The following is a 17,124-nucleotide window of genomic DNA, read 5'->3' as shown; positions in this document are numbered from 1 at the left end:
GCATTTGGCCATGAATTGCTCTTTATGGCTTGCGGTGCCAAACATTTGTCTGATAACACTCCTAAGAAGTGTCTTGGGATGTTTTGTTATATTAACGGTGCTACATACATGCAAGTTGTTGTAACCTTTTCAGTGTCTGCTGACATCAGGGCTCAAGATCTAATGATTGAGTTTCTCTGTACATAGTAATATTTGAATTAAGCTCCGAGAACTTCTCGTAAAAATCGGAAAGCCAGGAGCCTTGCCAGACTACATCAGCCCAATACATGTTAAAATCTCGTCTGGGCGTAACAGGGAGTCCTACTCACTGCTCTTATCCACCTAAACGGTTGGGTTGGGTAGACTATCCAGAAAGTCAGACATGACCGATTTATCTGCAGGGGGTTCTGATCTATAAAGATCGCGATAGAAGCGCACTGACCTCGGGATGGGCAGAAACGAGTTTGCCACCTGGATTGAGTATCTGAGTGATCTCCGGGAGGCCGCTTGATGTTTTAGTTGGTGAGCCAGAAGACGACTGGCCTTCTCCCCGTATTCATCCAAAGTGCCCCTGGTGCATTGTAACTGATGTGCCACCCTGCTGGTAAACAATAGCTGGAACTGGGTGTGTAATATTTTCCTACTTCCAATGGCTCCAGAGTAGGATCAAGCGAGTACTGGTAATCCAACTTTAGAATGGAATCCACCAGTCTCTGCTGCTACAACGTTATTGTCTTTAACATATATGGTCTGGAAGAGATAACTCCCGCCCTCCCCCACCTCCCTAAGGACTACCACAGTGTGGAAGGTGAGTTTGAATCAGACCAGTTAGATTTTATATAGTCGTCTATGGAGGTGGGCGCAGGCTCACAAAAGTTATTATCAGCTAACAAAGTAGTATCTAATCTCCAGAGTGGATGTTGGTTGGGGCCAGACTCCAGCAGCAAATCAATAAGGTTCAGGGCATGGCCAGAAATAACAGTCGCTGAGTACTCAGCCACAACCACCAAAGGCAAGAGAACCCTATCCAAGACAAAGATATCAATACAGGAATATGCATGATAGACTTGTGGAATAAAATGAGAAGTTTCTCTCATTCGGGTGCAAAAACCAACCAAGATCCACCCCGCCCCCCCATCTGAGTCATAAAAGAAGACAAAGCTCTGGCTATCCCAGATGGAACAAAAGATTTAGGCTTGGGACAGTCCAATTTAGAATCCAAAACACAGTTCAGGTTATCACATAAAATAAACTGATGTGAGTCGAGGTTAGAGAGGGTGGCCAGTCGAGGTTAGGGAGTTAATAAAATTTGTATCATCCCAGTTGGGGGCATAAAGGTTGAGTATGACAAGCGGAGTGTTCACCAGGAAGCTACAACAATATCCTATCGACCATTGGGGTCGGCTATAACCTGAGAAGAGGAAAACTGAACTCTCTTATTAATTAAATCGCTGTACCCCTGGCCCTGCCATCTAAACTGGAATGAACCGCTGCCCAACCCACCGCTTCCGCTGTCTTCTCTGATCCCTGACACGCAAGTGGGTCTCCTGCAAGAAAGCAGCATCAGAGTATAAGATCTCGACATGGGCAACTGCCCTCAACCTCTTCACTGGGCCATTCAAACCTCTAATGTTCCAGGTGACCAAATGGATTGGAGGCCACCCAGCACCCTTTAATCCGGATTCAGTCATTCCCACCAAGAGAGATCAACCAAGGGACATTGTAAAGGTAAAGCAAAAAGATCCACCCAAGATGACCACCAAGCCAAGTCAGAGTACTGGACAAAGGAAAACCAACAGACACTGTCAGCATACTAGCCTCAGCCTCCACCCGAGCCCCCCCTCCCAAAAACAGCATCACCATTGAATGTAACCACACCCAAAAGAAAACAAAAGCGGGGCAAATTTGTATCTTGACACTAAAACATACTTTTAACAGAGCCAAACAAAATAAAAACTAAGCTCATTTTCTAAAAAGTACTATAATGAGCTGTAGTGAACCTTCCAAACCCACTCCCATTAACTAACTCTCTAGTTAGCAAGGAGACTCCCAACAGGAGAAAATAAATTTTTAAAAAGTAACAAACTCCCATTTAACTTGCACCCTCTACTGGCGACTAAATGTCGTGCCAAGCAACAATGTTGAAAAGAGAAATGATACAATATATTAATATAAAGAGCAAAACCCCCGATACTAGAGAACCTCAAATCTAATAAACGCAATAAAAACACAACCCCCACCAAGAACAAGAAAAAGTAATAAGTACAAACAATACAACATGCCCTTTGACAGAGCCATAAACTAGGTTACGCTGCGCACAACTTGTGCCTTTTAACAAAGAGTCTGCATCTCCCCGGATGTCAAAAAAAATAGTATCTTTCCTCAAGCATGATTCTAAGATGAGCTTAACAGACCATCCCAAACCTGACTCCATTCTTGTACAGGACGGCCTTCACTTCATTGAATATGGCTCTTTTTTTCGCTAACTCCCCACTCATGTCCTGATACAGCCTAATGGAGTGGCTTCCCCACTTGAAATCACGGTGCTTCCTAGCCCATCACAGAACCCTCTCTTTTTCTCTAAAACTGTGGAATCTAACGATCGTCGCATGCTGTGGATCTTCAGAATGAGGCTTCGGTCGCAGTGAGCGATGGGCCCGGTCTAGTTCATGTGTGGATGCAAATTCACCCTCAACTACCATTTTGAAGAACATGTCCGAGAAATATTCCATGGGGTATGGCCCTTGATCCCCTCTGACAATCCCACAGTCTGGATGTTCTGCCTCCTAGACTTGTTTTTCAGGTCATTCAGCTTGACTCTTAATGACTTATTGGTATCAGCCACCAAATTCAGATCGGACTCCAGTGCAATAATCCAATCACTGTGGTCTGAGAAAGCAACCTCCATTGTCTTAATTATGACTTTATGGACTTCGAAGGTCTTACTAGTTTTTTCCAGGACCACACCAATGGAGCAAAGACCTCTTCGATTGATCTTTTAAAATCCTCTGATATTTTTTGTCGGTGTTTCTCAAATTTTTTCACCAAAACTCCAGCGTGAGCCTCAGCCATCTGAAAATTCCTGCCCATAGAAACATAGGATGGTTATGGCACTGAAGGAAGCCATTCAGTCTTTAGTGCCTGTGATGGCCCTTTACAAGAGCAACCCTGCTAATTTCACCCCTTGCTCTTTCTCCATAGCCTTGCAAATTATTTCTCTGCAGGTGTTTATTCAATTCCATTTCCTCAACGCTAAAATTCTGTGTAGTTCTAGACCATCTTAGATCCAAATAGTAACAGCCCAGAGGTGATTCTTGCACTGGATAAGTGCTAGTCTTTTCTTTCTGCTTATTTTCTGTTCTGCTTAATTGGTTACACTTAACAGCATGTATTCTTTATTTTAGTTATTTCCCTTTAGGCATCGTGTTCCTTATTGCTGGCAAAATACTGGAGATGGATGATCCAACAGCAATTGGAAAGAAACTGGGTTTCTATGCTATCACGGTGGTTTGTGGTTTAGTGGTCCATGGCCTATTTGTCCTTCCCATGTTGTACCTCTTCATCACCAAGAAAAATCCAATAGTTTATATAAGAGGAATTCTTCAAGCTTTGCTCATAGCTTTGGCTACTTCATCGAGGTATGTTCCATGATCTTTTGCCAGGTTCAAATACTATCATTTAATAAAAATATATATTAAATGTAATCAAAATAAATTGGCCTTTTGGTTTATTAATAGCCCCACCTCACTACTGTGCTCATTAGCACACCATTCTTCCACTCAGATAGTCACTCCGGTTCAAGGAGGATTTTCTTCCGCTCCAGGATTTTGAGATGGCTGATAATTCCGTTGTGTGATCCGCAGGCTTTGCCATATGCGGAGCAGGTGGTGCTTGGAGGCTCTTATAGATGAGTTGCTGGGAGATTTGTGCATTCTCTCTGATGCCACGATTCCATCTCTGCATGTTTCCATCAACCTTCTCCATTTTGGTCACTCACAAGCCAGGGTCTCCCATGAGTCAGTGTCAATGTTTGACCTCTTCAGGGCCAAAGAGGTTTTTCTTTGAGGACATTCCTAAAACATTTCTGCTGTCCTCCTTGAATCTCCTGCCATGACCATGTTCCTAATAGAGCAGTTGTTTTGGGAGTCTAGTGTCTAGAGTCTAGTGTGCTGCCCAGCTGAGATGGTTCGAGTGATTAGCACCTGGATGCTGGTCATGTTAGTTTGGGAGAGTATGCTGCTATTCGACCACCAGATTTAGAGGATCTTGCAAAGGCATCACTGATAGTACATTTCCAGTGCTTTACAACTCCTGCTGGAGGTTGTGCAAGGTTCCAAAGTGTATAGGAGCATGAGTAACCATGAACTTAGTGTCGAGTTTGAGATCCTGGCCTCAAATATTCTCTTCCTCAGTGGGACAAAGGCTGAGCTGGCAAACTAGAGACAATGATGAATTTTGTCACCTATTTCTGCCTTCATTGAGAGGAGGCTCCAAGATATGGAAATCGGTCCAGATTTTCCAGGATCTCACCATTGATGTTAATCAATGGGGGAGTTGTGCTATGGGAGCTGGTTGAAAAAGGACCTTAATTTTCTGGGTATTTGGTGAAAGTCCCATTTTCTCATATTGTTCAGAGAAGGAGTAGGCAATGACTGATCTGCATGGATCTGTCCACTATTTGAGGCTTGTACTGTAGTCTTAACTGTGGTTACCATTGATTATTTATTCACAGTTCTGCCACTTTGCCTATTACATTCAAGTGCCTGTTGGAAAATAATCATATTGATAGAAGAATTGCAAGGTTTGTTTTGCCTGTGGGAGCAACAATCAACATGGATGGCACTGCATTGTATGAAGCTGTAGCAGCAATATTTATTGCACAGGTTAACAACTATGAGCTGGACTTTGGACAAATTATTACTGTAAGGTAAATTGAATTCTCTTTTATGTCAGCAAATTATAATTTTGTAGCTTCTTACCAATTTTCCTTTCCTCTTTTTCTAACTGGGGTTTGGGTCGATGTGAGCCACGTGCCCTCCTACACCAATCCAGTTGCCAGTGATATTGAGTGCTATATCAGGCTATAGATAGGCCTAAACCAGCCTTCATCGAACAACAACACAGATGTACTTTTTAAATATGTGTAGTATTTTTGACTTAAAGCCATAGGCATTCTTGAGGTTCGGAGTCTATGTTGAAAACTCTAGGGCCACATCCATTTTCACTGTGTATGGTTTTGCCCCACTTCGGTTTGGCCTGTCGTGCAAGTGGAACAGTAAATATCCTGAATGATAATCACACTCGATTGTGATAGATGTAACTCTATAAGTACATCCATATCAAACTGTTCCAGGAGATAGTGCTTCCAGTTTGGGATGTTGGTGAGGATGTGCCAAATAGAATAGGATTGTTGGAGTCCTGTCCTGATTCAATGCCTAGATCATTGCCAATAGGTCCTTTTGATATTTCTGTTTTGTGCCTGTTGTTTTGCAATTGAATGGCTTCCAGTGTGCTCCAGAAAGCATTTCTGGGGATAGATTGTCCACTGTATCCATTAAAAGCTACCTTGACTACAGCTCCTCATACTCCACATCCTGTAAGAACTCCCATTCTCCCAGTTCCTTCTCTTCCATTTCACTTACCAAAACGGTGCTGCTGATATGTCTTTCTTAATCCTGGTTTCCAACCCACAGTGGTTGACAGGGCTCTCAAACATGTCCAAGCCATCTGGTGCACCTCTGCTCTCACCCTTCCCTTCCCTCCCAGAACCAGAATAGGGTCCCCCTTGTCCTCACTTTCACCCCACCAGCCACTGCATTCAAAGGATTATCCTCTGCCAGTTCCACCAACTCCAGCATGATGCCACCAGCAAACACATCGTCCTCTCACTCCCCCTGTCAGCATTCCACAGGGACCGTTCCCTCCGGAATACCCTGGTCCACTCCTCCATCATCCCCAACACCTCACCCTCATCCCACGACACCACGGCAACTTCCCATGCAATCTGCCCTTTTACCTCCTCCCTGCTCACCATCAGAGAGCCTAAACATTCTTTTCAAGTGAGGCAACCCTTTATGTGCACCTCCTCCAATCTGGTCTATTGTATTCGCTGCTCCCAATGGGGTCTACTCTACGTTGGAGAGACTAAACGCAGACTGGGTGGCCACTTTGCAGAATACTTTTGGCCCATCTGCAAGCAGGACCCAGAGCTTCCTGTTGCTTGCCATTTCAACTCACCGCCCTGTCTTCATGTTCACATGTCTGACCTCGGCCTGCTGTAATGTTCCATTGAAGCTGGGCAAACTGGAGGAACAGCACCTCATCTTCCGATTAGGCACATTACTGCCTTCCGGACTTAACGTTGAGCCACCTTAAGACCATAAGATACAGGAACAGAATTAGGCCATTCGGCCCATCCAGTCTGCTCCACCATTCGATCACGGCTGATATATTCCTCATCCCCATTCTCCTGCCTTCCCTCCATAATCCCCTAATCCCCTTTTTAATCACGAAATCCCCATATTAATCAAGAATACCAGGTTTATGCTTCTGGTGCTGTTACCTACACAACTACAGACCAAGAACTAGAAGGTGGAATTGGTCAAAATAGTTATTTCTTAGAACATAAGAACTATGAGTAGGAGTAGGCAATTTAATCTCTCGAGCATGCTCCACCGTTCAATACGTTCATGGCTGATCTCACCATGGCCTCTCTCCACTGTCCTGCCCGTTCTCCCATTACTACTTAAAAATCTATCCAACTCTTTCTTAAATTTACTCACTGTCCCAGAACCCACCGCACTCATAGGTAGCAAATTCCACATTTTCATGACCCTTTGGGAGCAGTAGTTTCTCCCCATCTCTATTTTCAATTTGCTACCCCCTATCCTGAGACTATGACCTCTCATTCTACAGTGCCTCACAAGAGGAAGCATCCGCTCCATGTCTTCTTCATCCATACCCTGAAGTTGAACAACTTCAGACTATGAGCTCTCTCTTCTCCACTTTCAACCCATTTTTTTCTCTATCAATTTATTTTTATTTCTTCCATTGATCCGTTTTCCCTCACCATTGTCTCCCCTCTCCCCACCCCACTTGGGCCATCTGTTCCCTGTCCCAAATTGTCCTTTGACACACTGCTTACCCCTCTTCTGCCATTAACACATTCTGATCTCTTAATTTGCCACTATTAGCGCCCTTCTTAGTCATTATCTCCCCCATTTACATTCCTTTTGTCATTTTGTCCATGACATCTTTGTCAACGTTTATCTATCACTGGCCCTTTATCCAGCCCCATAGGTCCACGCCCCCCCCCCCCCCCCCCCCCCCCCCCCCCACAACAGTATTAATCTTATCCTATTTTCAGTTCTCCCTAGTTTTGACAAAGAGCCACCCAGATTTGAAATGCTATCTCCGTTCTCTCTCCACATGTGCTGTCGGACCTGCTGAGGTTGTCCAGCAATTTCTGTTTTGTTTCAGATTCCAGCATCTGCAGCAATTTGCTTTTATATTGGAATAAATCGACTAGGACTGGCGTCCCATTTACTGTACACAATTTCCATTCCATTCCCAAATATAGCACAATAGCTTTTGTCTTGCTGAGATCAGTTAATTGAGCAGGGATGGAACTTGGACAGCCAGGGTTTGGATCGCTCAGCTTCTTGGAAGTAATCCGAGGAGGCCAAAATTGAAATTTATATCACGGTTCTGCTCTGCCATGATATTGCAACCTACGTGGATGAAAATTACTGTTACAAATAACTGTGAACTCCCTGATCCGTGCAACCACAATGTTTTGTCTAGGTGTTTTGGGAATAGAGGAGTTGCCATTTGGATTTAGCATCAGGTTATCCTGCTGCTCTCATAGTTTCCTGCCGTCACAATGTACTCACTGCTGGGTTTGATTTTTGTAATGTGCCTCTCTGGTGTCAAGCGGGGCACATTGGTCTTGTCTCCAACCCCAACAGTTCTTCCACGAGAACCAACACAATGCTATTTGCCTTGTGGTAGCCTTTTATGAACTGGACAGTACGTGAAATTTGAAATCTGAATTTATGTTGATTGTTAGGACGTTGATGTGGTACCAAAGTCTAATTCGAGAATCGATTTTGGTAGCACAATATAAATAGTGATTTTGGCAGCGATACCCTCCATGTCAATTAGCCTGCTGACACGCATGTTTCTGGAGAGCTGCCAGCACTTATGGGAATTGTGCATCAGCACCCAATTGCTGCCTTCAACCCTAAGGCCCTAATCCCTTATGAAGCGGGAAGGAAAAGTTGGAGGAGGCACCATCCCTCGTGCCTCTCTCATTTACCCTGGGACCTTCCTGCTTTAGAACAGGATTGTCTTTGGTGCGGCTAAAGGTCACCCTCTCAATCACAGGAGGTGAATTAGGGACAGGAAAAGCTTGTGTTGAAAGAGGTGCAATCTTACCCCACAAAAATTGTTTGTATTTCTTTTCCAGCATAACAGCAACAGCTGCCAGTATAGGTGCAGCAGGGATTCCACAAGCTGGCCTGGTGACCATGGTTATTGTCTTGACATCCGTTGGTCTTCCTACGGATGACATCACTCTAATAATTGCAGTAGACTGGGCGTTGTAAGTAATGAACCAATTTTCTTTTACTGTATTTAAACCTCATATAAATTTGCTTTTACCTCAAATGGCTGACTATTTTTACAGACTGCTAACCTTTAGAGTCTTTTTTTAAAGGGATAGATTTCGGACCATGATTAATGTCCTGGGAGATGCTCTGGCAGCTGGAATTATGGCTCATATCTGCCGAAAGAATTTCACTCAGGAAAATGATGAAGTAGGAAAATTATTTTCTTCGCTTTTCGAACTTAATTTTACTCAGCAGATGTGCCTAGTGGCTTGTTAACTCTTTTGAAGACTGATAGTCTGATGATTAGTCTTGAAGAATAGTTTATATTATTATAGAATCATATCATAGAATTTATTGTGCAGAAGGAGGCCATTCGGCCCATCGAGTCTGCAACAGCCCTTGGAAAGAGCACCTTACCCAAGTCCACACCTCCACCCTATCCCTGTAAACCAGTAACCCCACCCAACCTTTTTGGACAATTTAGCATGGCCAATCCACCTAACCTGCATATCTTTGGACTGTGGGAGGAAACCAGAGCACCCAGAGGAAACCCACGCAGGCACGGGGAGGACGTGCAGACTCCGCACAGACAGTGACCCAAGCCGGAAATCGAACCTGGGACCCTGGAGCTGTGAAGCAACAGTGCTAACCACTGTGCTACCGTGCTGCCCCTGTTCCACCAATAGCATAGTGGTTCTATGTAATAATGATCTGGTATGACAATACGCCATTCAACCCAGGAAGATGTCAGGATTGATGCCTGATCTGTATTAGTATATCTCAGTCAAAGCAACCAGGAGCTCCCTTGGTAAGAATGTGGATAGCAGTTGAAGACAGCCACCTTCAATGATGTTCTCTATGGACACAAAACTACTGTCTACACTGTCTAGGTTTAGCCCTTAAGAATAGCATTTTTGGCCAGGTGCCAAAAACAGAGGCTGACTTCTAATACTCTCAAACCTGTACTGCTTTCAGGAAAGGAAGAAAAAATTCACTCTGGTCAATTACTGCAATATCTAAATTGTCTTTGCTATTAGATTGTCGCCATTGCTATGAGTTTATTTTTCACCTGTCCCTGACTGTGTTATTTTATTCTTGCATAGGCAACTCTGCTGTTGTGCTGGAGTCTTTACATGGTCATCTTGCAATTTGTATAATCCTGAGTGGAACCTGGCTGTGAAATATTTGACATGTGTAGGATATTGTTCTGGTGACTTTGTTGTTTAAAGGGCCACTGATTTCACACAAAAATGTTTCCTCCAAAGCTTTTTTTAATTTGAGGAGGAAAAAAGATTCTGCATCATTCCCTTTAGGATGTCTAGGTTGCATGTACATTTCATTATATGTTTAAAAATTGGTTTGCTTAGTAATTCTGGATATTGATTTTTTGAAAGAAATGGCTAAGGAGTGATGCTCAATAGTGCATGATACTTTCAATTTTGGAGCATGGGAAATATAAGGTGCTCCAGGATTAGTGATTGGGCGACGCCATGCTTTAGTTCGAAAAGCTTGTCAATTGCCGTATGAAGGGGAGATTGAAGGGCTTAAGAAGTTTCATAGTTCTGAGGTACTAGGATAGAATTATGACAATCAGGAGACAGAACAACAGGTCTTGAGTTGTGGTCCAGGGTGTGGAAGAATATTTTAAATCGAGAATTTGGAATAAACGAGGAAAAATTCAGACATATTGATAGAACAGAGAAAGAATCAAAATATTGCACTGGAAAGAGATTCTCTTCCCTTCAAGAAGCAATAAGGTGTGAATACGGCAGCAGTTCAAAAACAACAGTGCTTACACATGAGATGATAAGTCTTAAGCCAGATACTGTGTGATAAATCTCCCTATATATTTCCAATCTGAGTTCATTAGGATTGGAAGGAGCTCCTCAGAGAGAACTGGAGCTTTAAGGGTTTGGATCTCCCTGGCATAAATCTGAATATACTAGCTCGTGTGGAGTCAGTGTTCAGTGAAAATAGCAGGCATAAAACTCCTATTTGCATCATCCTGCAGAATTTTCTATTTGCCTTTTTCGTATCTATATTTCCTGACCATATACTTTAGGCTTGATTTTTCAGCTATTTCAGTTAGTTTACATGTACCCTCCATTTCTATCTGGATCCCTTCAGTTCCATGTTCCAGAACAAGCTTATTTCAAATGGTAGTACCTAGCCTGCTAGATAACTGGCTCTTCAGCACCAACTGTTCATGATTTCCTTCTAAACCAGGTTATGTGCTTCAGTAGGTCTTCTTACTTGAACAGGATAATCACTTGACATTCCGTTCTACAAAATTCATCCTCAAAACTAGTCCCTGCGGCTTTGTTGCCTTTCAGTTTAAACACCAGGCTGCCTTTCTTGGTTTCTTTGCTCTGTTTTCTTACAGTCAAGAAGAGATTACATTTTTTTAGAATAAAACACTCAATCAATTACTGTTGCTGATGTTACAACTGGGCAGTCAGGTCCCAGAGCAGAATTCTGGCTCAATAGATCATAACTTTTATGTTTTATACAGAGACGTGGATGGGCAGAGTTGCAGGACTGTTGATTAACTTTCAACAAAAAAAAACATTTATTAAACAAGAAAAGATAAACGATAATATCCCAACTATACAGTCACAGATATATACAGATTTGTAAGGACAACACAAGTTACAAAGTACATCTTATATTTTAATGTTCTCAGTAAGTACACAGTCCATGTAAACCAATAGGCGAAATGTGGTCAGACACACCACACTCTGAAACCAAATGACAGATGCCACACAAAATAACTTCTGTGGATTTCTCAACAAATCCCCACAGATGCTTACCATACTGTAAACCAACTGAACAAACTGGAACTCTGACTTTCACATGAGGGTTCCCAAGCTCTACTCTCAAAGAACACGCTTGGAATTTCGCAAAGCTTTTTCTCGGATGCCTCCACCAAGGATCCACATCCAGGACTTCAACCTCTCCTTTCAGTATTCCTCTGCCCTGGATCACCACATTCATTCAAGCTTCCACACAATCTCTAAGATACCCAGTCATGCCAGCCCAACACCCCTGCTCACAGACTGTATTAAAGTGTCGCCAACCTTTTGATTTACCTCGAACGCATGGCTTCTCATTTAACTGACTTTAATTCTGATTCCTGCAACTGCTTCTTTAACTCAGAGCACTTTCTCTGCTTTTTACTCCAACTTCACCAAACAGGATTTTTTTCCAACTTATTGTCCTTTGTTCTATAACTTAACTGTCTTCCTGAGACATTTTTTTTGTTCCCATGTTCTGGTTTTTGGGACATTCATTTGGGAAGTCAGGGGCCCGATTTTGTTGGACTTGACAGTTGTTGGCAGGAGCTGGATGCACAGTTTTATTATTGTTGGTAGTCCTTATCAAATGGAAAAATGACCTAGGATCGCATTTTGTAATTTCAGATCAGTTCAAACCCAGTATTTATCTCCCAATTCATGTCATACTCCACCATAAACTACCGACAGAGCTGCTTGTGATATCTCTGAAGAGGACCCAAGCTTAGCTTTTGTCTCACAAAACCTACTTTCTCTGCAGTTATATTGAAGTGTAGCACACTGGGCTAAATTGCTAGCTTTTAAAGCAGACCAAGGCAGGCCTGCAGCACGGTTCAATTCCCGTACCAGCCTCCCCAAACAGGTGCCGGAATGTGGTGACTAGGGGCTTTTCACAGTAACTTCATTGAAGCCTGCTCGTGACAATAAGCGATTTTCATTTCATTTCATTATCTTTGATTATCTGTTCTTTCATTAAATAGAGTGAGGGCCGGGGGGGGGGGATAGAAACTGATCTCAAACATTTTTATTGTGTCATAAATTAAGGACCTTTAAGATCGCTCTTCCTACCAGATTAGATTTGGATTATGATCAGTAATTACCTTGGGGGTTTTACCTAACCAGGCATTGTACCTTCAGCAGAGACTCCTAATTGAGATGTAAATGGGGTTTCCAGTGATCTCCCGCTAAAGTTAGGGTGGCCCATTGGAAGTGTGATGCACGTGTGCTGTGTTTGCACCATAGCTCTCAACAAATGCAATTTTTACATTCAATCTGTGATGTGAATGCAACGGCACATATCCTACATGAGAGATAATACTGCAAAGAGGTATCCAGCTGGAAATTTAACCTTCTAATTTTCTATTTGTGTTTCAAATATCAGGACCCCAATTCTCAGCTGCTAGTGGGGAGCAGCACTCACAGGGAGAATATGTGAAAAATAATGGGTGGTTTTTGATTCAATAACTTTAAATATTGTAAAATCACTGGGGGGTTGGTGGCATTGCGGTATTGTCACTGGACTGGTATTCCAGCGGCCCAGGGTACTGCTTGGGCGCTATGAAAGTGCGAGACCCGGGGGGGGGGGGGGGGGGGGGGGGGGCGGAAGGTGGGCCATGGGGAGGTGTCGGGGGGTCGCTGAGCTGTCCATCGCGGTGCTCCCGATCGCGCAAATCCACGCGCAACAGCCGCAGCAGCCGGCTTTTAATAATGCCGGCTGCAAGAGGCCTTCAAAGTGGCCACGAACATATTTTAAAAATGCAGCTGCACTGCGGATGCGTGTCCGCTCATCAGTGAGCATGTGCAGAGTTTTGCGCATGTGCACCGATGAGCGGGCATGCATGCGCAGTGCGGCCACATTTTTAAAAATTTGTTCGCAGCCTTTTTGAAGGCCGTTCGCAGCCGACTTCGTTAAAAGCCGGCTGCAAAAAGTTCGGGGAGAATGATGTGATTGGTTGCTTTCTGAACTTTCATGCTGATGAAGTGAAAGTCTCTTACTCCAAGAATGGTGAGTGATCCAATGATGGTTTCACCGCAGATGTCACTTCAACCTGCAGATCGTATTTGGAAGTTTTATCAATTAATTGATTTTTAAGTGTCTTTTATTTTTTGACATTTTTAATTGTAATGTTTGGGTGAAATGTGGTGAACCTCCAATTTCGAGAGGATGAAAACATTTTGAGTTTCTGCATTTTCTTCCTGTAAAATTTTATCAAATAAACCCCCCCCAACTTGTAAAAAGCCAGCTGTTGCGCCTGTTGCCCGCAAATTTGCGCAATCGTAGCGGCAGAAGATTTAAAATAAAAATTCTATGTAATCTTCCTGCCTGAAGGAAGGCAGAGAGCAGGTTACACCCCCTGAACATTGACATCACGTGCTTTGGGCGCGATTGTGATTCCTCCATTTTGTCAGCAGCAAACAAGGTAAGAGAAAATGGTGGGTCACGAAGGTCAGCCAGCGTGGGCCTCAATGGTCGGCCGGCGTGGGTCGCAAAGGTCGGCCTGTGTGGGCCGCGAAGGTCGGCCGTTGTGGGTCACGAAGGTCGGCCGTGAAGGTCAGCCGGCGTGGGTCGCGAATATCGGCCAGTGTGGGTCGCGAAGGTCGGCTGGTGTGGTTTGCGAAGATCGACCGGGTTGGGTCCCGAAGGTTGGCTGGCTGGTAAAAATGGGTCCCCAGGAAAAGAGTTTGTAAAACACTGACTTAGGGTACTGCGGTAAGTTTAAATCTTCACTGGGCAGTAATATGAGAGTGGATTATTCATCTGGTTTTCAGTGCATTGACATCAATGGAATTTAAACTGGGCTGTTCCATTATCGATGGTGATCAACTCTACCATACTACTGACCATGCAGTGAAGTTTAAAATTTACACTTATAATTTCGAATCTTGGCATCTTAACTCTATGTGACAAAGCAGTCTAATCATTGCTTGAGTGACCTACAATTTATCAAATTGTTCAGATACAGTGAGTGATCCATCTAATCTTCTCACAATTTTATCTTATTTAGGTTCCACTGATTTGTGAAACAAAGCCTACAAGCATTAATCAGATCATGTCCTATCAGAGAAATGGATGCACGAATGATGCTAACAAAGCACACAAACAAATCTATGCAGTTACCATAGATGGAACCCATAATGTGCAAATGGAGTTAGCCCTTGGCACCAAAAAAGATGACTGTACCATTGAAATAGATGAGTTGGAGACCAAAGTATAGTAACCAACTTTGTATTGAACAGGAGTATTTCATGCCATATTGGTAATATGTATGACTACCTCATTGTTGGAGATACAGTATGTACATGAGAAGTGAACAGCAAAACTGATTGGTGGTAGTGCTGAAGAAGATGCACATTTGTAAATTATTAATCATGTTTAGTGAAAAACATTTTTTTTAAATAAACACCATGTAATTGTTGTTCAGGTAGGTTATTTATTAAACAATGTAATGGAATAACTTAAGAGTGTTATATTCTTGTATTTGTTTCACCTGCAACAATCTGTCCTGATTCCTTTCTCCTCTTTACCCAAAGGTCAGGGGTTTGAGGAAGCAGGTGCATATTGTTTTGGTATGTGAAGGGGTAAGAAAAAAGGAATGACAACCATTATCTAAGAACTTTCCTTCCTTGGGGTGTTGTCTCCAACATTAGACTCTGGTTGTATTACTGATCAAAGGAAAAGATGCCAAGTGGGATATACCCCTGTGGAAATTGGCTGGATGGAAGGCCAAAGTTTTGACCTCTGATCCTCCTCCAGCTCTTCATAATCCAAGAATGGTCAATTGGAATTTCTGGCAGTTGATATTTTATGCATTTGTAATGACCCTTCATTGTCTCAAGTTGTTGTGAAATATAAAAGCACCATTCTTGGCAGACACATGTCATGATTTCTAATCTATACTTCTGGAACATGCACTTTGTGGATTTAATCTTGCGAGCTGAATTTAGCTCAATAGCCCCATGCTAATATGTATTTGTTCAAAATCTCTTTTAAGCAATTATAGCCAAATATCCTGATGTGTGACAGCATCTCGTTTATGGGTTTCAACCTTACCCATTCATCTCAGAGGTTTAAAGGAGAGGTCAAAGCCCATTAAGAACAAGAAGAGTAGGAAGGAAGTTAAACATCACATTTTAAAAGTCTGTTTATTGTAGGATAAAGGGAAGATCAAGGGAAGCAAACAGTTCCACAGTTTGAGTCTGAGAAAGAATGAGGGAAGAGAAGCTTAATGTAAGTTTTATTCAGCTGTTGAAAGAAAAATAAATGTTTGGTATGGAAGTAAGGTTTTACAAAGCTTCTTCCTGCTCCAAAAGATAAATCAAAGAAAACTCCAGAAAATGTACCTAACCTCCCACTCTTCATTAAACATCCTGAATCTACATTAAACATCCTGAATCAGTTGTTCACTCAACATTACGTTTTGAAGGCTCTAGCAATTAAACAATCTTTACGCTCCATGTAGAATTCAATTGTTTGGTCTACACTAACCCTGGAATTATTTAATATTCTTCCTAAGTTCTTATTAAAGACATTCCCCTCATCATTCTCCTGCCAGGTAAAAGTTCTGCTTCACAGAGCACTCTTTCTATTGCAAAATAATGCTGACCTACAAAAATGAGGGATGAAGATAATTTTGTGGAAATTTCTGTATTGAAGGACATTAAGAATGTATTTCGTTCAATGAATTGGCCATAATACTTTGGGATAGCAGGTTGTAACCAGTTAATGGTCCAATAATCACCTAATGGATGGACTTTCATTCCTTTGTGATTTTGATGTCATACCTCTCACACTGCATTTTTATGAAATTATCCTTTCACTGTTTTAGCTTGAATGCATCATCATTTAATATTACCAGAATCTAATGCAGACTGCATGCTACCTACAGTCTCATGTTGTGTAAAGAAATTTAGAATTTCTACTGCTTAGACATGTGGAAGACTTCACAATGTCAGACAAAACAAATCCACTAGTTCCCTCTTATATATTGCATCTAAATGGAGGTAATAGTTTTGTGAATGTATTGAAATTTGAAATTGAAAATCGCTTATTGTCACGAGTAGGCTTCAATGAAGTTACTGTGAAAAGCCCCTAGTCGCCACATTTCGGCGTCTGCGCGGGGAGGCTGATACGGGAATCGAACCGTGCTGCTGGCCTGCTTGGTCTGGTATAGCTGATGATGCATTTTTTTTTTCAGAGTCTGTCTAACGAAAGCAGTGACCTTTCAGATGTTCCATCACGCCTGTTTGCTCGAAAGACAGAAGTACAAATAACCTGCATTGTTGTTGTTGACCGCAAGTCATTGCTACCAATGGCCTTTTTTTGGAGTGACAATAAATTAAGTTTTTTACTGAAATTATGTGTGCTTTGTGTGATTGGCAAGAGTATCATTGACTATGCCAGGCTATTGGTGATTTGTAACTGTTTTCTTTCATCGTCATTTCTGCTATTGTCATATTTTCTGGTATTCTCTACTGGTAAATCTATATTCACTCGAACTGGCAGTACATTATTGAGAGAGGTGACCATTGCAACCTTAAAAAACATATGATCAGGAAGAAACATGTTGCAGCAGCTTTTTCGCTACGAAGCCACTATATCTGTGCTGCATGTAGTAATGGACAGAGCTGTGTTCTTTATACCATATCCAATGTAGAATTGTCTAACTACCATCAGCTTCTTGGCTTCAAAGTTTGGCTCTGTTACACCAATAGTTTCAATGCCATAGATCCTGTCTCAGCTTGAA

The 17,124-nt window shown here is 42.4% G+C and overlaps 1 protein-coding gene across 1 annotated transcript in view; it reads left to right on the top strand.

Moving 5' to 3' along the window:
* Positions 1-16,734, top strand: part of LOC119964635 (excitatory amino acid transporter 5-like) — a 117,922-nt gene extending 101,188 nt beyond the window's left edge. Inside the window, exons 7-11 of the mRNA XM_038794374.1 lie at positions 3,384-3,617; positions 4,712-4,906; positions 8,447-8,581; positions 8,696-8,795; positions 14,386-16,734. Coding sequence (XP_038650302.1) covers positions 3,384-3,617; positions 4,712-4,906; positions 8,447-8,581; positions 8,696-8,795; positions 14,386-14,595 — 874 coding nt within the window. The 3' untranslated portion in view covers positions 14,596-16,734. The remainder of the gene's footprint in view (positions 1-3,383; positions 3,618-4,711; positions 4,907-8,446; positions 8,582-8,695; positions 8,796-14,385) is intronic.
* Positions 16,735-17,124: the final 390 nt, after the last annotated feature.

The sequence above is a fragment of the Scyliorhinus canicula genome, chromosome 4, assembly GCF_902713615.1.
Source record: "Scyliorhinus canicula chromosome 4, sScyCan1.1, whole genome shotgun sequence".
Taxonomy (NCBI): domain Eukaryota; kingdom Metazoa; phylum Chordata; class Chondrichthyes; order Carcharhiniformes; family Scyliorhinidae; genus Scyliorhinus; species Scyliorhinus canicula.
Note: the sequence above shows the minus strand (reverse complement) of the source record. Positions and strands in the feature narration are given on the sequence as shown.